Source organism: Taeniopygia guttata, chromosome 1, assembly GCF_048771995.1.
Source record: "Taeniopygia guttata chromosome 1, bTaeGut7.mat, whole genome shotgun sequence".
NCBI classification, from domain to species: Eukaryota; Metazoa; Chordata; class Aves; order Passeriformes; family Estrildidae; genus Taeniopygia; species Taeniopygia guttata.
The window spans coordinates 14402084-14422823 of NC_133024.1; the positions used below are offsets into that span (position 1 = coordinate 14402084).

The 20740-nt window shown below is 50.3% G+C and overlaps 1 protein-coding gene across 2 annotated transcripts in view; it reads right to left on the reverse strand.

The window, feature by feature from the left end:
* IGSF3 (immunoglobulin superfamily member 3) overlaps positions 1–20740 on the reverse strand; it is a 92348-nt gene that overhangs the window by 5047 nt on the left and 66561 nt on the right. For both annotated transcript variants that reach the window (XM_030263413.4, XM_002193985.7), the window contains 3 exons: positions 19710–20114; positions 4453–4863; positions 2450–2857 (listed from right to left, as the gene is read on the reverse strand). In XM_030263413.4, coding sequence (XP_030119273.4) covers positions 2450–2857; positions 4453–4863; positions 19710–20114 — 1224 coding nt within the window. The remainder of the gene's footprint in view (positions 1–2449; positions 2858–4452; positions 4864–19709; positions 20115–20740) is intronic.

Below are 20740 nucleotides of genomic sequence, written 5' to 3' on the forward strand. Positions count from 1 at the left end.
AGTCATTTTGTTAAGCACTGACTGCTATGAAACAAAAACAAACAACAACAAAGCACTTTTAGAAAAAAAATAATTTTCAATTAGTGAATTCCCAACTCCCTCTCTTCTTCTCACTCCACAGACTTCTGCAATTCAAGAGGAGCCTCAGAGATTTTTCCTGCTGTTCATTATCCACTCCATCAGGGCTGGCAATTATCACACTGGACGGAGAGCTGTACTGACAACCCAGCATGGCACAGCGATTGTCCAGGGAGGTCTCTCTGCTCAAGCCACTCTGGCCAGCAAAACTTCCCAAGCAAAGACGAGGCAGATAAGAGTTCTGCTGTCCCCTGCTCTCAAATCTCTGCCAGGAATGACCACTGAACTCTTTCCAGAACCTCACACTTTTGCCAGCTCTGCTGCACAGCTACAAGGCTGACATCTTGCTGGAATGGGCAGGCATGAAGCACTGCAGAACACGCAGAGAGTGGCTGCTTTAGAAGCTGGAAAGTACTCAGTGGAGGAGGGCTATACTGTTATTTGTCCTACAGCCTTTAAGACAGACATTTAATCTTGAGTCATATGCCTCAAAAACTAGGGAATTTGTATTTTCCAAGGTAAACTGCCTTTACACCTTATCTGTTGCTAAACCAAGCAAAACTTAGCAGAGTACTCTGGGAATCTGCTTTTGAAGGTTCAGAAGTCCATCAGTGTTGGTCAGTCTTAAGACCACCTTTTGGGAACACAGGAGCAAACAACTCTCACTGTGTCCCATGTCAAGCAACGCTGGCTGAACAGCAACTCCTCGTGGAGCTCAAGAGGAGAAAGAGATTGTATGATCTCTGGAAATGAGGCTCTGCAGGAAGATTACAGAGCAGTAGTTCACATATGCAGGGAGAAGAGGCAAATATCAAAGCTCAATTAGAGTTGAAATTGGTCAGTGTTGTGTCAGCACTTTTTTAAGGCAAGAAGATGTTTATAGCAAGAAGATGGCTGAAGAAAATGTTGAACTGATACCTGCTGAAGATAGTTACCTATTTCATAGGGATGAAGAAAAAGCAGACGCGCTCAATGTTTTTTTGCCTCAGTCTTCATAATACTGAGGCTAATACTGTAATACTGATAGACTTTGGGCTGCCCAATCCCATGAGTCAGAGGACCATGAGTGCAAGAACAGTAACTTTTCCATCTGCAGACTCTGAAATTGTGAGGGATCAGCTGTGTCAGCTGAGTGTCCACAAGTCCATGGGGCCTGACAGGATTCATCAGGTGTTATGGCAGGACTCCTCCTTAACATTATCCAAGGGCCCTGGGAGTCTAGGGAAGTGCTCTTTGGCTGGAAACTGGCCAGCATATATTCCAGTTTACAAGAAGGACATGAGAGGAAACTAGAGACCTGTTAGTCTGACCTCAGTTCCAGGAAAAACTATGGAGAAGATAATTCTGGGTACTACTGAAAGGCATTCAAAGAACAATATAGTCATCAGTCAGCCAACATGGCTTCAAAAAGGGGAAGTCTGGTTAAATAATTCAATATCTTTGTGCCACCTGCTCTGTTAGTGGATGAAGAGAAGGCAGTGGATGCAGTTTTCCAATTTCAGTAAGGCCTTTTCTATTGTCCCTCACAGAACCCTTCCAGCTGTGGGATGAGGGGGGGTTCATGGTGCACTGGGTGAAGAACTGGCTGAAGGGCAGAGTTCAAAGGGATACAGTGAATGGGGCTACTTCTGGCTGGCAACTACTCACCAGTGGTGTTCCTCAGGGTTCAATTTTAGGGCCAGTACTGTTCAATATATTTATCAAAGATTTCGGTACAGGAGTCGAATGCACCATTAGCAAATTTGCTGACAATACCAAACTGGGAGGTGCTGCTGATCTCTTGAGGGACAAGAGGCCTTACAAAGTGATCTAGATAGACTGGAGCTCCGGACTTTAATGAATGGAATGGAATTTAACAAGTTGAACTGTCTGGATTTTACACCTAGGTCCAAGTAACACCATGCACAAGCAGAACTGGGAGAGGAGTAGCTAGAGAGCAGCCCTGCAGAAAGGGATCTGGGGGTGCTGGTTGACAGCAAGCTCAGTAAGACTCAGCAGTGTGCCTCCACGGCCCTCTTCTCACGAAAGGACCTTGCCTCTGAGGCACACACCTGGGAAGCACAGGTAGCTTCTTCCATCCTATTCTCAATCAAAATGTGAGTAACATCAGGAGCCAAAAGGGCTGAAAAAAAAATTGCAGATATAGTGACAAAATGCCAAGCCCACTTGGTTGTATTTGCAGAACCTGCTCTACACTCTTTTCAGAAAAGCAAGAGTGCAATCAAGAAGACATGGAAAAAGGCACCAGCATGGTCTGTCCTGTGGTCCTGCCCTGTGCCTGGACCCACTGTCACTGACAGACAGATGGCGATTTGTGTTTGCCCAAGAGGGCACAAGGCTGCTCAAGTCAGATGGCAGCAGATCCCCTCACCTGGCTGCTTGACTGTGAGGGTGGTGAGCCCGGAGACGTCCTCTGCCCGCTTGTACCAGCGGTCGCCGGGGTCGAGCAGCCACTCCTCCACGCGGCAGCCATAGGCGCCGCTGTCCCGCACGGTGGAGTTCTGGATGGAGAGCAGGAAGAGCCCCGGGGCCGGGCTCTCCAGGTGCAGCCGGCTCCGCAGGTCGCCCAGCGCCGCCGGCTCCCCGTAGTGCAGCGTGCTCTGCCGGCTCAGCCAGGCCACCAGCTCCTTCTCGGTGCGGCCCGGCCGCCACACGGACCACTCCACCACCAGCTGGGATGAGGGGCTGGTCCGGTTCTTCACCAGGCACTCCAGGGTCACCCACTCGTTCTCCAGCACCGTGATGTTTCTGTGGGTCTGGTTGACCTGCAGGCGGTTATCTGTAGGAAAAGCCCGTTAGAAATGCAACGTGACCAAGGGCTGCAAGGGTCCTTTGTCTCCCCACCAGCCTTTCCTGCATGGCCACAATCCTGGGGTGTGATTAAGGAAGTAGAACAAAAAATGGCAGAGAAAGGAAAGGACAAAAAAACGAGAGGATGAAAAGAAATTAAAGCTTGTGTTTTTTAGGGTCTTCTCAAAATCTCAGGCTAGTCACCAACAATAACCCATTCAGTGGAGGGAATTGGAAATCCACAATCTCCCAGCAGGACCTGGGAGGTCCTAAGTGCACAGAGACCTAATGAAGAGAGACCACATCTCACTCTTTTCTTATTCTCCTCCTAAGATGAGGCAATAGCCTCATCACAGCCCAACCAATAAGCGCCCCCCAGTTGTGGAAAAAGGAAAAAAAACCAGCAAGGTAGAGAACAGACAGCTGATTACAGGGAACCCCCACTGCAAAACAAGAAGTGGTATGAGGGAAAAGTCACATGCAGTGTTTTGCTGCCTTGGGAATGCCCCTGGTTTTTGCTCCACAACTTCATTGATACACGGGGAGGGTGACTGGAATCATCTCTTTTATGCGAAATGACGTGTGGAACTCTCCTAAATCCCTCACAATTCTTTCCAGGGCCAGCCTGGACTTTCCTGGTACCACTGCTGCAGCAAGCAACCAGCACCGTACTTCCCAGAGAGAGTTGGGCAATGCAAAGGAGGGAACAGTCACAGCTTCCCAGTCCCTGACCACCCCTCAGCCATCTTGGAACTCTGCAGGCAGAAATGAGGAGCTGGCACTGGCAGCAAGCTGTGCCTCCTGCATGTGTGACCAGGCAAAACTGCCCCGGGAACCATCTCCAACATTCCTCTTGCACCCTTGTCCACAGAGCTTGTGTCTAGCCAGCCAAATCCAGACAGAGAAAATGCACTAAGCACCCTAATCCAGCCTTGATATCCAGCTGCATCCATCCTGCCTGAGGGATTTTATTTTCCAGACACAGGCAGCTGGAGCAAGCAAGGACAAGGCAGGCTTCCTCATGAAGTACCAATGCTCTGGACAGTACTTGCCTCCCTGCCTCTCCCCTTTGCCCTTTGCCCCAGCTTGTGGGGGCTATATTTAGCTCCTCCACCAGCTCGCCTTTATCAGTGTCATCCACTGCCACGGAAACCACCCACAGAGCAGATTTCTCCTTTCCTGGCAGCCAGCTCCTCACCTCATTAAACATTATTCCCATTTCATGTGCGAAGGGAAAAGACACAAGGTGCTCTGTGTCTGCCAGGATACAGGCACAGAGTAAAATTAAACCGTGTGCCAGACATAAAAATGCTTTCCCAGGCAGGCACACATTGAGGGTTTCTCTCTCAGTAAGTCACTAGTTGACACTCTTGCTACATGATGCTCGCAAGGATAATGAAACCTGGTAATCCTATAGACTATGGGGGATGGACAACCTTCATGTGGGGACACTGAAAGGCACAAAAGCTCAGCCTGAAGTGACAAGAGTCACATAAAAGGAGAGAAAACCCTCCTTCCACGCAGGCATGAGGATGCAAGGACAGGGTGTCCATGTCACAGGAGTCAATGCCAAGAGGACCCCACCTGGCTGCTTGACGGTGACCTCTGTCCGCCCCGACACCTCCTCTGCCAGCTTGTACCAGGCGTGGTTGGGGCTGAGCAGCCACTCCTCCACGTGGCAGTAGTAGCTGCCGCTGTCGCGCACCTCTGCCCGCTGCACCGTCAGGCTGAAGAGCCCGCCCGAGGCGGAGCGCTCGAACTGCAGCCGGCCCCGCAGCCCTTCCTCCTCCGCGTACGTGCCGTACTCGAAGGCCGAGCTGTGGGTGGTCTTCAGGATGAGCTTTCCATCGGCATCCGAGGGCTTGTGCACGTACCACAGCACGGCGAAGTGGGAGTCGGGGCTGGTCTGGGATTTCACCGAGCAGTTCAGGGGGATGGGCCGGCTCTCCACCAGAGTGATGCTGCGCTTCGACTTGCTCACCTGCAGCTTGGTCACTGCCAGGGGGAATGGAGAAGGATGAAAAAAGGTGGGTCATTAACACAGGAAAGAAACTCACTGCCTTTGGGGTGAGCCAGAGAGTCCCCTCTTGCTTGGGTCTCATATGCCTTTAAGACATTTAGATATTCTACCAAATCTCTCTTTTCAACCCCTGTCTACTCCTGGATCCTCCCACTGTGTCCCTCAGCAAGAGAGGCTGTTTTTTCACAGTCTGACCTTTAAAAGACTCTTTTTAATTCATAGTGATCTAAGGCACCAGACTTAGTAAGATGACTACACCCAAACTCAGTGGTTTTTCTCATGGTGAAATCATACCACTTGCACCTCAGAGTAATGAGCTGTTGACCAGTTCCAGAGAAAACCACTTCTGAGAAAGTGAATTAAAGGAGACCCCACTGCTGTCACATGCCAGCCATCTCAGTGAGATGCATCCCACAGACACGCGATAGCTAGGGGAGGAAGTGCAGGCACAACTGGAAAAGGAGAAAGAGCACCAGACTGGAAGGGATCAGCAGGGAGCAAGCTCTGCTCCCACTGCCAGAAGGTCTGGCTCCAAGTCCACCACAAACTGCACAGCCTAGGACAAGCCACAGGCCCATCACCTCTCTTGGTTTCCCAAGCACAAGTGCAGTTCCCATGCTGTAGCTAAGCAGTCCCACGGTGTTGATAAAGCAGAATCATTAGCTCTAGCTCCTGTAAGGCGAGACACACAGGTTCCAAATTCCTCTCTCCCTGTACAACCACAAGACAGAGCCTACCTACACTGCAGTGTGTGCTCACACTGTGCTTGCCCCCCAGCACTGAGCCCCGAGCCAGGGCATTCTGTCAGCAGGGGAGGACACAAGGCGCCCTCCTGTGACACTTGTGCTCGGTGTGCACTGGAGTCCCTGCCAGCTCCCACACAGCTGCACACACCACTCCTCCCAGCAGCTCTCCACCATGGGCCTCCCCTCCTTCACCTCTCCTCATACCCCTGGTTCCCCTCTGAAAGGGGGAATGCTGCCTTGCTGCTGACAAGCTGCAAATCTCTGAAATAAAACTTGAAGGGTGCACTGGTACAAGTGGCACGACGAAAGTGTGGTACCACAGGCACAAACTAAAGGTTGCCAGGGGACTTGTGCCCATCCACACCCTGGAAACACATCCCAGGCATCCTGTATTTGTGAGGAAGCAACGTTGTCTTCTCTCACCAAGGCACGAGCTCCTGGCTTTGCATCATGCTTTGCTTCCAGCTTCCCTTGGGCACCAGGGCCTCGGATGCCTGTCGGCACAAGTGATGAATGACAGTGCCCAGGGAGAGGATGGGCACAGACAACTTCAAATGGGAGGAACTCCCAACACAACAATGCTTTCTGTGCTATCACATCTGAGATAGGCATCCTGCTATCGCATCCGAAGTTCCCCTGGAGCCTGCACTGCCTGTGGCTTTAATCAGTATGCTAATAAAGACTCTGTGCCTGTGGTATGGCATGCAGACACTGGAGGAAGGAAAGGAGGGAAACTGTCCTTGTTTTGCCTCCCTAGGGATTTCAACCTAATGGAAAGAGTCAGCACCAACCTCTTGTATTTCTGCCATACCCCAGACACATTCCCTCCCCTTTGTTTCACTTCAGGACAACAGTTTTAGCCACCACACCCACCCTCATCCCACCTTTTTGGCTCACCATTGGCTAAGAACAGTTATTTCGAGCATTAATCAATCTTCCCAGTCCCTAGGAGATGAACCAATAAAGAAGAAGGTGGTTCTCAGCAGTTTCCTTTCTCCCCCAGCCCCCTTTCCAAACAGTTTATTTTTAATTGGCACTGGATTATTTTCTGCAACCGTTACTACGGAAACCTTTGTTACTATAGCAACTGTGTATGTTAAGTCAGTAGCCCTATATCTATTAAAATGCAGTATATACACACATGCCGTGTCTGGTGGGTTGTTCAATATCAACACACACATACAAAGCCAGGGTACACACAGACCAGAGCTGTTGAGAGGCAACTACCTCTCTCAGTGCTCTTCCCACATTGTGACACCTCCAGGAGATGAAATGAGGATGGCTGACGCTGAGTAATTCTAATCTTAGTGTTTGGGACAACAAACCCACCCTGTACATGACAGATGTATTCCACTGAAGCAGTGAGGGCTTGTTCCCAGACCATAATCACAGTAATTGTCACTGTGTACAAACAGCATGGACCCCTGAGGTCATCCAAGGACTCTCAGATGGCTCCTCAGCAGCTTCCCCTGCTCCCATGCAAGCTTTGGGAAGAAATCTTTTTGAGAGCAATGGGGAAGCAATCTTATTAACTCTGACAAAAATGAGATCTTAATTTTCACACACACCGCCCCCCCCAATCCTTCCAAGCCATCCTTGGCAGCCACTGCAGCCAGCAGTCAGGAATTTGCCCACATTTGCGCTGAGTCCCCAAGATATTGATGAGGTAGCGCTTCCACAGCTGCTACCAGCTGGAGCAGCAAGCCCTGGCAGGGAATCACAGATCTTCTCTTTGCCAGACTGCACTCTTGCAGAGGTTCATAACGGTGCACAATGTTTCCTCGAGATTAGAGGTATCAGTGATATGTAATGACATCCCTGCCAATACACTTTTCATCAAACATGAATTATTTTCCTAAGGGAGGATACCGCAGAAGATGCAAGTGAAGGTTCTGTTTCCCTCCCACAGAATTAAGAGAGGACATTCTCAGTCTTTTCCAATTCTGTGAATGCCAAATGCTTCCATGTCCTGGTGCTGGTTCCTGCATAGCATACAGGCATCCATCTCTTCTTCATTATCTTCTGCAGATCCTATAGTAGTGATTCAAGGCTTTTATGGACCACAGGCTGATACCAGCTAAGTTGGAAATGCTGTGGCACACAGGTCACCCTCGGGCTGGTTTGCTTGTCCAGGCAGGGGAAAAATCCTAGTTAAGACATGGGAAGCCTTGTGGGGTAACTCACACTTCTGCTCTCCCATAGGGCTGACCATCAGCCACTGTTCACAGATATGTAAACAAATCCACAAAGCTCTTTTGGTGTTTGGGAAAAATTATTTAAAAAGGGGAAAACAGATAATATTGAAGCTGGTGGTCCAGGGTAATGGGAATGGTACAATACGATGCCACGGAGTCCATCCATCTCTTCCCATTCTGGTGGTAAGCCTATTCCAGTGAAACTCAGTTTCTCCATGCCACGTGCACCTTGCCAGGTCATGTTTAAAGATGCTGCCATGACATGGAAATGGTTGTAGCTGCTGGTGCACCGGTGAGGTCGCGAGAAGTCTGACACCCCAGGCACTCAGCCAGTGAAACCTACTGACAAGGGGGAAACTCCCTTTCCTGGCTTGAGGATTTGCCTAGGCAGAGAGCCAGGAAAGGGCTTGGCCTTCAAAGGCTGAGTTCACCCCGTGTGCCCCAGGGGCTGGGGTTTTGGTGAGGCACGGCAGGGCTGGCCCAGCCTTCTGTCAGGCAGCAGAGGTAGTGGGCACAGCGGTGTGAACAGACACAGTTACCCAGCATTTTCTGCTGGCTGTCAAGAGGCTGATGTTCTCTTAACAGCCTCCTGAACATCTGCTCTGTGAGAGGAACAGGTGCCTGTGTCTAGGTGAAGTTATCGTGCATATCATCTGCAAACCATAATCCTGTTGCCACAATGTCTCCTGGCTCCCTTGAGAGTGCCAGTAAAGAGGATATTGTACCTTAATGTACTGTAATTGGCCCTACACATGCTATTAAGGCTTTCAATTTACACTGGCAACAAGTCATGGTTAGAAACCTCTTCGTTTTTTTTATCATCATCTCAAGATGCCTGTGGCAGCTTTTGGTCCTCAAAGCTTGCACCTCTGGCTGGGAGCTCACGTCAGACACACCTTAAGAATGCAGCAGGATATGACACAGCCTGATCCTCTACAAGCCAATATGCAGTAGATGTTTTCTCCACACCATCAAGCAGGCAATCCATCTCCTAAAGCTATGCAAGGGATAAGCACAGTTATACAAATATTTGGGGGAAGGGAGAGCAGTCATCAGAGGAAGAGGACAGAGACAGTGATGTGATTCACAGTTTTTCTGCTGAGTTGCTGCCTCTTGGCTCCCTCCCCTCTGTTTCCTCATCATCAAGCTGGGGTTACAACACTTACCTTTAGCAAAGCACTTTGAAACCTGTACCTAAAAATGCTGTGATAAGAAGATACTCCCTCTCAAACACCTTATATTATTTTGCCTTGTAGGCAACAAGAAAACACAACAGCAGGAGTTTACTTCCCACCTGGGAGCCACTATTACCAAGTGGGAATGGCAATGTTTAATTGCAGCTGAAGATACCCCTTCCCCAAAACAGCCCCATACAAAACCCCATAAAAGTTGCCCCTGCAGCAAAGGAGGAGGGGGCTATCTGCTGGGGAAGGAGCCAGCTCTGCATGAACCACCAGCTGGGGCACAGAAGGGTGGGCAGGAGGATGGCCACCACCACTCCAGAGAGTCCCCAGAAAGTCCTGTCACCACAGCAGGGAGGCAGTGTCCCACTTTGGAGGCTGCTGCTCGCTGGGGAAAGCTCCTCCAGAGAACACTTCTGCTTGGAAATAACTGATGAAAGGTTGCAAAAAGTTTTCCAGGGAAATGTCCTAATTTTAAAAGCCTCCACCGAGATTTCATTGTGCTGAGGTGTGTGTGCAGGGGGATCAGAAATGAGGCCAGCCCAACCTGAGCCCAGCCCTGGTTTAACACCATACAGTGGGTTTAGCAGGCCAGTCAGGAGAGATTCTTTTCCGGGAGCACAGCCCCACGGCGACTTCTACAAGGAACCCCTCTCTCCCCAGCAGGCTCAGTGTACAACCCTGAAGGGCATTGGCCAGGCCATTGGCACAAACTCAGCCATTCCCTCAGCCTGTGGCCACATCCCAGCAGTGCTTCATCACGTCCCTCACTAGGGCCTGAAAAGCACGAAGTGCCTGAATTCCTCCAGGAGGATGTTTGCCTGGGATTCAAGAGACCAGTGTGCAGGTTACTGCCACAGGCTCAGACATGTACTAACATTCAGACCTCTGCCAGCTCTTCTCCCTTCCACAAAGCAGGACTGAGGAACCTCCTCCACCTCCCCAGACACTGCAAGGACTCCTGCTTTAATGACTGAACAGAGTCAAGCAAGTACATGCCAGCCTACTGATTCAGCATGGCGAGAACTGGGTGACTCACGTTTATTAGGTTAGCTGAAATCAAACCAACGTTCAAACGGGAAAGATGTGCAAGCCCTTTTGGAGAGGAGGCATCAGAAGAAAGGCATTTGCAGAAGGGAAGAAAACGAGATGCTCCTAGGAGGACTTTGCTCATTAAGCTTAACCACAGCAGCACAGAAATCACAGCAAAGTAAAGACAAAGGCTTCCAGCACTGGGGCAACCTCCCCAGAGAAGGCAGGAACATGGCAGCACAGCTCCAACTCCGGCTATTCTCTTTTAACTGAACACAATTCCTCCTGAAACTGGATTAGTGAGGTTGCAAATTGCATTAGCCAACATGGGAGGCTGCTGGTGCAACAGGAGCAGCAGAAAGGGAAATAGTATTAGACTTTGCCTGCCATTATTACTGCCATTATTAACTTGTCACTTTACTGTAGTGTTCCTATAACAATGAATTATTGCCTGCAAACAGGCTGACATGATTGAATTACTGGGAGAGCAGCTTTGTGGGAAGGAAAGACAGCGTTAACCCTTTCCTGAGGAAGGCTGAGCTTCAGCCCTCTCCCATGAGGTCAGACAAAAGAGCTGAGCCTATGACTCTGAACACCACCAAATGGCCTGCATTTTAGCATGTTCAGCAAGTTGCTGCAAAGTCCACGGCCCAGCAGGCAGTGCAGACACTGCCCAGCCTCACAGCTGCTGCTGCTGCAGCAAGACCAGCCTGGCACTCAAGTAGCTGTGCACATCCATGCTGACCATCACCCGTCCAACAGCCCTGCCCAGCGCTCAGCCCCAAGCACAGGACAGGACTGAAGGACACTGTGCTACTGCAGCCTGGGGAGTGGAGTTTGATGCTCTCAAAATGGTGCCACAGGGTGCTGTGGCAAAGCAGAACCGGCACCTCTGCTCAAACCCTACGGTCGATCCGCTTGCTTATCCGCACCCCCACCAGCTCCAGCGTCAAGAAGTCTGATCATCCCAGAGTACCTGCAAGTGGCCCCATGGCCTGCCCCATCTCCCCAAAAGCAGCACAGTCAGACCCACCAAACACTGGGGGAGCGGGTCAAGTCCATCTCCGCATGTGAAGACTGCAGGCAGTGACAAGGACGTGTGCTTGGCCAGGGAGCAGCCTGGCATTAGCAGCCGTGCCGGAGCCTGTGGAGCAGCTAACAAACCAGCAGGTAACCAAGTGGGGCCTCGGGGAGGAATGCATGTGTGACCCAGAAAGGCCCTTTAAAGCCCAGAAGCCATACATCTGCCAGCACATAAAGAAAAGGCAAGGATGGAAAAAGCTGGGAAGCTCACAGCCTCCCAGGTCCAGCCAAGGCTACGGCAGAGACCACCAGCAGGGATGTACCAGTGGCCTGGAGAAAACAGGACTTTCCCCAAGAAACAGAAACCATGTCAGTGTAAAGAACAGCAAGATACAAATGTACCCCAAAGCAAAATGCCTCACAAACCTAAAACCAGAAACTTTCCTGCAAAGCCCTGAAATGAACATAAAAGTTCTGCATGAGAGAGAGAAAGGGAGGGAGGAATAAAAGATTCCCAGCATGAGTTGTGCCTGCTGTCAGAAAACAATATACGGCTCACTGATCACTTGTAAATTAAAATATGGAGATAGGATCACTGGAAGATAAATTCAGTACCAACCTACAGGCACTGAGGATACAGAAATAAAAAAATAACATACAGAGATATTTAATCAACTCCTCGTCAGGAAGATTTCAAACAAAGGAGTGCTCTGTCAATTAGGAAAAATAGTAATTAAATACACCCAAAGAGCAAGTTGTAACACACACAGCAGCACCACACCAACTGCCATGCCGTGCTGGAGGCTGGATTTCCTGAGATATTTCTTCTCTCACAAAACAACTTGGCAGTTTTGTGCACACTCAGAGCACAACTGCACCCTGTAGTGCTGGGCTGACTTTCATGCAGGCTGTGCTTGACTTGGGCATTTTCAGCAGCTCCTGCCGAAAATCTGAGTGCTGGGCAGACAGAGATGAGCTGCTTAGAGTGGTGTGAAATGTCATTTTCTTGCTACCCAGAGAGCAAGCTCTCCAGACAGACCTCAGGCAGGATCAGGAGATCTTTTGGATACTGCCCGCACCAGCCGTGCCACTGTCAGGTGCTGCTCTCCATGCAAAGTGAAGTCCCCTGAGAAGCACACAGCTGAATTCATCCAAGCATCAGCTCACTCCACTCACCTGTAACTGTTCCTTTTCACTGGAGTAGCTTTCTGCAGGTGTACTAAACTGAGCTGCTGCACAGCAGCACCTGTGCCAGCACGAGGAATGGGACAGGTCCATGCAGCCAGCAGCCCTGGGGATGAGGATCACCTCCTTCTGTGCAGCAAAGTGCCAGATCAGCTCCACCTGCAGGGGTTTACTTCCCACCTGGGAGCCACTTTACCAAGTCTTGGGATGGCAACATTTAATTGCAGCTGAAGATACCATTTCCCCAAAACTGAACACTCATGGATGATGCTGCTTCTGTAACTAGTGAGTACAACTACTGCTGAAAAAAACACTAATTGAAATGAGCCATCTGTCATTTCTTAAGGAATTGTATTCTTGAAGTTCTTAAGGAGTGAGGACATATTTCAGCATAATGAGCTACAGATCCATCGTCATCTGAACTCCCTGCTTCTCTGTTAATTGGGACAAGGAAAGCTACAGTAATTTTCTTTAGCAGCATCCCAAGTGCCTATTTAAGAAAGTAGGATGGTATTGAGAGAAAACTTTTATGTATACATACATATGTTAAAATAAAAGGACCTGAGCCACAGGTTCAGCATGTTTACATTCTGCTGAAAGAAAGCAGATCTCGGGTTCAATGAACCCAGGAATCAATCTTTGACCAATGTCAGAACTTGCAGTTTCTCATGCCAGGAGAAGCATTCCTCAGGATACAGAGCACAGAAAAATAGTGCAGGTGCCATGCACAGGGGTGGACTGCAAAAGGTGCTGCTTGGGCATACAGGGAGGGACTCCTGGATTGGGCAGTGCTCTGGGAGGGCTGAGAATGCAGCAAAGAAATATTGTGCTGCTGCACCACTGAGCCTGCTGGCCCCAAGGCCACTCACCTCATGGAGAGCTGGGGCTCCATGCAGAGACTGGGACAGGAGAAGAGTGGTCAAACTGGCTGCAAAGCTGCTCATCACCAGTCTCCCTGTCTCTCAAGGGCTGCCCCTGCTGACTCTGCTTTTGAGATCTTCAATGACACGAGGAGGTACAAAGCATTAGAGCTCAACACTATCCAAGTACTGCTCACAGCAGAGTATTTTAGTCCAAGGAAAGCAAACAGAGAATCGATGAGAAGCTAAACTGTGTGGAGAGAGAGAAGCTGTTCACGAAAACGTCAAAGAAGGTGCATGTGCACAGACTGCAAACAGGCTGACACCATGGTTTTGTATATCCATGCTGAAAACAGGAGTGGAAAACTGCTCAGGAGATACCAAAGAGAGAAAGCAGAGAGTTCTCTGAAATGGAAGTGAAAAATTTGGACCTAAAAGGTAACCATGGAGAGAGCTAATCTGAAGAGTGTAGCATATTCTGGATATGGCCCACGTCTCCTGGCACTGTCAGTCTTGTTGGAGGGCTGAAAAGAAAGACTGCCTGCACTAAGATCAGTGGGGGCACACACAGAGCAGGCTAAGGTCCCACTAGGTACAAGGATGCATTCCCACACTCTCCACCCTTGTGAAATGCATCCAAGATGCTTCATCCAATTAAAGTTCAGCTTCTCAGGTCACACTCCTCGGTGTATTTTCCAGGCTGGAGTCCCAAGAGGAAACCTGAACATAACTGGCTGCAATCAGCTCAACACACCTGGCTCTTACAGAAGGCTCTCAGAGGCAAACCTACAGAGGAGCCAAACAGCACTGCTCCCAGAAGGAAAACCACATTCAGGGAGAGGTGAATCACAGCTCTGACCCCACAAGGCCAGTGTCATCATCCCCAGTACAGCATCAGGAATGCAGCAGCACCTCCAGCACGAGCTCCCTCCCCTGCTGCTTACACCCAGGAGGACAGGGATGTTTGGAGGAGGGAGTGATGGCTAAACGTGGAGAAAAAACACCCTGGGGTGATGGCTTGGGATAAATAACTGTGCCAAGGAGGTGACAGCAAGTCTAAGTGGAGAATCTGTCCCAGAGGACCTGGCAAGTGTGGCAACAGAGCTCCCCAGGGCAAATGGGCAGGAGTAGGATAATCAACCCTACCTCTGCTATCTGCAGAAGAAAAAGGGCCCCAGCTGGGTCACTAATGCAGGTCCATGCAAGGGGACAGCTCTGGGTCATGCAACACTGCGCCCCTTCATTTCATGTGTTCAGTGTGCTGGAAAGAAGGAGCAGCAGCTCTGAGGAAGAACAGCAGGTCTTACCCCACTGGCAGTGAAGGGAAAGGAGCAAGTCCCCGAGCACACAGGGAAGAGGAGGCTGCTCTGCACCACAGCCACTGCTGCTGAGGGACAGGCTCCTCGCTTCTGAGCTCTTCAGCAATCAAGCAGGAGTACAACCATTTGCCAGATGGAGCAGGCAGCTGTAAAGCAGGGAAGCAGTGCTGTTCTACAGAGCAAAACCACTCTGGGATCAAACAAGCAGCAGACTTCAGTTTCCAGACTTCACTTCTGTAAGGAAGTTTCCAGCTCATTAACTTTTCTTGCTAATTTTATTGTTGGATGCTGCCAGAAGCAAAAGTGTCAGGTTAAAGCAGAGACTTTTGTGGCCTTTGAAAACACTTGTTTGAGACTCCAGTCAAGAGTCTGGTCAGTATCCCACTGGCCACTTGTAGTAGGAAAGGCATCTTTCACATCCATCCATGAGAGGATTCCTTAAACACTGGAATTACTAAGAATTACTAAGATGAGATGGAATAAAGGCATTAACAGAAATATCTGAGTTAAGGAAAGCTTCTCACTATACTCCACAAATGTCTTGGTAGTTAATTATTTGAAAATAAGTCCTCCTCTCCCAGTATTAAGTGTGCTATAAAGCGCCTCCTTTTCCAGTTCTCCTCTGCCTTGTGCCCTCCTCATCTTCCCAGCATCCTAAGCCTGCACAGTCACAACCATGTACTGCTTGGCCAGTCAATGAGCCTTCAGAGAGAAGGAGGAGCATGAGACAGAATAGTCTCTCTGTGGCTGCCATGGATGGGCTTGAACAAAGAGGTAAGAGTCCTTCATTCTCCACTCATTAGGTTTCTCTGGCCATTGCTAGCCCAGCATAGCCACTCTCTGGTTTCCTGTGGAGAGCAGAAAGTAGCACAGGGCTCTGCACCCACCAGAATGCAGGGCTTCAGGGATAGCACAGCTCTGGCTCACCCCACTCCTAAAGTAAGGTTCAGGAAGAAGCCACCTCCAGCTCCTGCAAGGCCAGTGATGAGCCTCCATCCTCCCCCTCCATGATGGTTTCAACCTGACAGCTTCTAATAAACCAAACTTTAAGAAGCAGTCCCTGGAGAGCCTCTGGAAGCTAATTAATGCTCTAATGAAGAGCATGACTGCCTTGTTTGCTCGACAGCTCCCAGGTCAGTCAATCTGCTGCAGACTGGCTTGCAAAAAAGCAGTGAGGAGCCCAGCATCCCTGGTGTCTGCTCAGTTATCATCCCCTGCCATCCCTCCTCCCATGTTCATTACTGTCAAAATCCCAGCAGCAAGAGGACAGATTTATAGAGGCAATTGCAGCTTCTCTCTGAGTGCCCGGTCCAGATTTAGTCACGAAGGAACAGAACAAGGAACAACGCAAGGATCGAGGGGTGGGGAGCTGCATGGGGAAGTGCATGAGTATGGAAGGGGTGAGAAGGTGCTCTGAGGGTGGGGATATTGTGTGAAAGCCCTGCTTTCTTATTCTGCTGTTGCCAGATACACTCTCCAGCACTCAGACCCCGGGACTTTGCTGAATCACCCCCTCATCTGTGCTGCAGGGGAATAGTAAGTGCAGTAACACACACAATGACAATGGCAATTTAATACACCAGCACAAATCTGCCTCAAGCCTCCTTGCCAAAAGAGAGATCACTCTGCAGACACCCAAGCCTGCCCAGATTGCAGCACAGCCCCCATGGTGCACTGTCTGCTGCCCTTGTCTGAGTCCTGCAGGCCACACGGACACGCACTGCTCCCAGACAGCGCCTGCTGTCTCATCCCTGGACACCTGGCAGGGAGAAACAAGATCCAAGGAGGAAATGGGAACAGAGCCTGCCTGACAATCCCTGGGTCTTCCCCTTGACCTTTCTGAACCTATCTACCACCTTCCTCCCTCAGACAGGCCCCAGAGCCCAAGTGCTGTTTCCCCTCCGTGCTGTGTGAGGCAGGGAACAGTGAGGTCAGCTGGCATCTCAGTGTGAGCACTGAGAGCCACACTTGGATTCAAAAGGAACCACTTGCTTCCCCTAAAAGCTACCTCTGCCTCCCCTAAAACCCAAGGAAACTGTAAGTGCCAGGGAGCCAAGGACAGGACACAACTAATCCTGATGGATCTCTCAAATATCAGCCCTCTAAGCTTTGCATACTGGCTGCTCTTCTCCACCTGGAAAGAGGCAAGGCAAAGGGCAAAGCAATGTCTCTAGATGGGAATATGGTGGTGAACCCTCAGGGGAAAGGGATGATGGCCTTGGGTATGAAAGACCCAGGTTTCCAGAGGCAGGCCAGATACTTCAGCAGAAGGGGAGTCCCAAACACAAAAGAAATCTCTACTCCTGCACTCAGGGCTCACTTCTAGTTCAGGCTGCACTACTGTGCATGGTCTCCTGCCAGCTTTGGTTTCTGGGAAGAAGCTGGTGGGAACTGAGATGTACTTTTACTATTCTTCCCCTTCTGTTGCAACAAGAGCTCACCAAGAAAGAAACAACAGGCATCTTGAGAGATGGAAGTAAAAAAGAGAGCACTGCATTGTAGGGAAATGAAATAGCCACAGGCTATCTAGCCAGTCTGGTCTCCAGTCATGTCTAACAGCCCTCCACACCAGCCTGGATTTTTGCCCCAGCCTACAGAAGTTAAAACTCAGCAGTGGCCCTAAAGCAGTGCAGTTCTCTGTCCCTATAAAGCACACATGAGCTCTCAACCCAAGGTGTGCAGGCTTGCATGACACTGAGCAGCAGGCTAGGAAAGGGAGCTGTGGATCCCAGTGCTACTGCTGGTGAAGTTAGATGATACCTAAATTCTCTATAACCTCTCATATACACAGCCAGCACCCTTTATAGGGAATTTCCTCACACTGCCAGTCTTTAGAACAGAAAGATCCCAAGGAATCAGGAATGTCACTCTCAAGGCCAAATCTGGTTCAGATGGCACACAGGAGACTTGTGCCATCATGCCTGCAGACCTTGTACTTAGAGCTGGGTTAATGCTGCCCTTGTCTGCCTTTCTTGCTCACTTCTTCAGCCCCTACATTTTTAATTTCTCAAAATACTGCTCATTTCTTCTCGGACTTCACAAAGCAAGGAGGCTGCCACTAATTTACCTTTCTCTCCTCAACACACTTCAAAGGCTGACGTATGCTGACTTTGATGTCTGCACCTGGAACCTGTCAAATAGAAAGGTCACTCAAACAGGGAGCAGGGGCTGGAGTGGGAACTAGAATCCCCACATTAACTTAGAGTCTAGAAAGACATGCTGGCTCCATTTGCCAAAACACCTCCAGACAAGCCTTCTTTATGGTGTCCCTTAGTGGACTGGTAGTGGCGATAGGTCACCCAAGCATATGGGTGGAGGCAGACAGCCATGGCTAATGGCAAAGGAAAGGCTAGGACTGAGACACCGAACAGCAACATTAACTCAGCTCAGGTAACTAGTGACTAGTGGAACAGAAGTAGACAGACAGCTCTCTCAGCTGTTTAATTGGAGAAGCCTTGGATATTTACCTGAAAACCAGCACAGGTTGGACTGGGAGGGCTTTAGGACATTCATTCATTCAGAAGTGTCTGGGGAAGGTGTCTCCCATATCATCCTGGATCCTCTCTGGAGATCATCCAGGAATGACACAATACAACCCTCTGCCACATGCAAAACCAGAGAGAACCAGAGCTGTGTCTGGTCTGCTGCCAACAGTTCATTAATGGAGAACATCAACCACCCACTCCCAGAGGCTGCCTGGGACATGGTAACAAAACAGAGAGAGGGTACAGCCATGGTGCTGAGAGAGCTCTGAGGAGTCCCTCTTCTCTTCTATCCCCACTTGTGAGCCATAAAGCTTCAAACATTATGCAGGGCTCACTGAACCGACAGCTAAGACTTATTTTGCAGTTGTTTGCTGAGCAGCTGGGAGACAAGGAGAGGTAAAAACCATGGAGACCTGGACAACTTGTTCTTTTAAGGCATCACTTGAGTGTTACTGCTCCAGTAAAGAACAAAATGCTGCCAGAACATGGTTTAACTGAGCTGCCTGCCACCCTGAGCTGTGACACACAGGCTGTCTTCCTGAAGCTGCAATCAAGCATTTCTCTTTCCCTCTCTGCCTCACACACAGATATGCATGCACAGGGCTGTGAAGAAGCATGCTACTCCAGGGACCACATCCATTCAACACTGCTTCCTAAGGAAGTAAGCTAAAATGATGAACATCAGCAACTCGACCTTGCAAGCAGTAAACCATGTATTACAAGGCAGCATAATCAAGATAAATGGAGAAGATTAACCTGGAGATGAGGGCAAGGGAGAGAGAGGGAAGAAAAATGATGGAGAGCTCATAAGGCCTGAGCTCACAGCATCCCCCGAGTTGTCTGAAGACAGGGTTGGGGAAGGTGGAGGGAGTATGAAGAGGGATACTGATGGGAAAAACATAAAGCCCAACCAGTAGAGACCCTAGGAAGGAGTCCTTCTGCACAGGAACACAAAAGGAGAACTCACATGCAGCAAGGACCAGAGCCAACAGTCTTGAAGGTGTTAAAAGCCTCACTCCAAACACTAATTCCATCCCTAAGGCCAAGACAGCAACACACCATTCAGCTCAGCAGCAGCCCACAGTTACCGTGGTCACGTATGTTTGCACTGTTCATGCACAATAGGGACACCACCAAAATATCAGTGACAAGGCCTGCAGAAGGCCCTCACGCACTCCAGTGGCTTACAGGGACAGCACCTTGTAGGTTTTCTGACTGCCCCTGCCACAACAGGTGCCTGTTGCTTATCTGCTGCACATTCTGTGTGTGCAGCCATGGCTGTGGAGGCTTTCAGCCAAAAGGGCTCAATTTCTGGTGAGGATGAAAATCAGGTTCTTTGATCACCATCTATTTTTGAAGGTGCCTCCAGCAGAATGAGAGATGCAGCACCCCACCTATGGTGCACATGCAGCTTTGGTGGGAACACATCTCTCTATTTGATCCCATTTGCCCCATTCTTCTCCTCTCTTTTCAGAGTCTGCCCTGATAAATGGAGGTGGCAACCTGAAAACCACCTTTGTCTCACAGGAACACTCCAGAGACTGGACTGAGCTCAGCCACCTCACTTCCCAGAAGAAAACCCCAGGAACAGCATATGTGAGGCAAAGAGAGCACCCACTTCCCCAGAGGTGAATAAAAGAGCTCCAACATAATCACAGTCGAAAAGCTGAGCCAGCTACAAGTGAGAAACATCAGTCACTGCCAGAAGAGCAGTCCTAGCTCAGGGGAGACCTCTGCAGCACCAGCATGTACCCCATCCCCTCAACACACCCCTCCACACGCCCTTGGCACTCACCTGGCCGCAGCACCCTGATTTCCAGCAGGTTGGAGGTCCTGTCGGCCAGCCTGGTCCAGCTGCTGTTGTAGTTCTTCCTCCAGAGCTCGGCCACGCACTGGTACTTGCCGGCCTCGGTGTCGCTGGCCCTGCTGATGCTCAGGCGCACGTTGTTGCTGGACTCGGCCTTCTCGATGGCCGTGCGGGTCCGGAAGGCCGCGGCCCTGTCGCCCCACTGGACGCCGCCGTCGCGCGTGAAGGTGACCAGGTCGTGGAACTCGGTGCTGCCCGCCGGCTGGAAGCGCCACGTCACCGACACCGGCACCCACGACGGGTAGTGCGGCTTGATGATGCACTGGAGGTCGAAGGACTCGTTGTAGGTCACCCCCGGGGTGCGGGAGATGGCGGTGACAGCAAATCCGGCCTCTGTGGGAAGAGAGGAGAGGGCTTTGAGACACCTGCCTATGGAGGCCCTGCTGGCAGCATGCAAAAGCCACTGTGGGCATCCAGCGGTGTGATCAGCCACTCCAGCTGTGTCAGCTTCTCATCTGGTATGGCCAAGTGAGGTGAAAAGCAGAGGCAAAAACACACAAGTGGTGACTGCCTGAGCAGCAGTGAGTGCCTGAGTGAGCACAGGCTGCAGCCATAGCAGGATTGCCCCGGATTTCTGCCCAGAGGAGTGAGATCCCCTGAGACACAGCCTCTGCAGGCTGCCGAAACCCTGCATGGAAATGCAGCAGCACAATGGCAAGGGAGCAGCACCTGGCAGAGCAGCTACTCAGCACCAGCCCCCTGTGATTCACATCCACCTCTTGAGCAGGGCATCCCACTCTGTCCCCCAGCCCAGGTCTGCATCTGGCTGCTGCAGCTGGAGGAAGAATGAGGAAAGCAAGAAGTAGCAGCCTTCAAAACATGCATCATAGAGGTGGCAATGGTTACAAAACCCCAGGATGGAGGCAAACTGAAAGAGAAGCTGGCTGCTCCTGTTCTTCATACAGCTTTTGTTCTCTTCCAGATCACAACTCCAGGACACCTTTATGCAGTTATTCTCA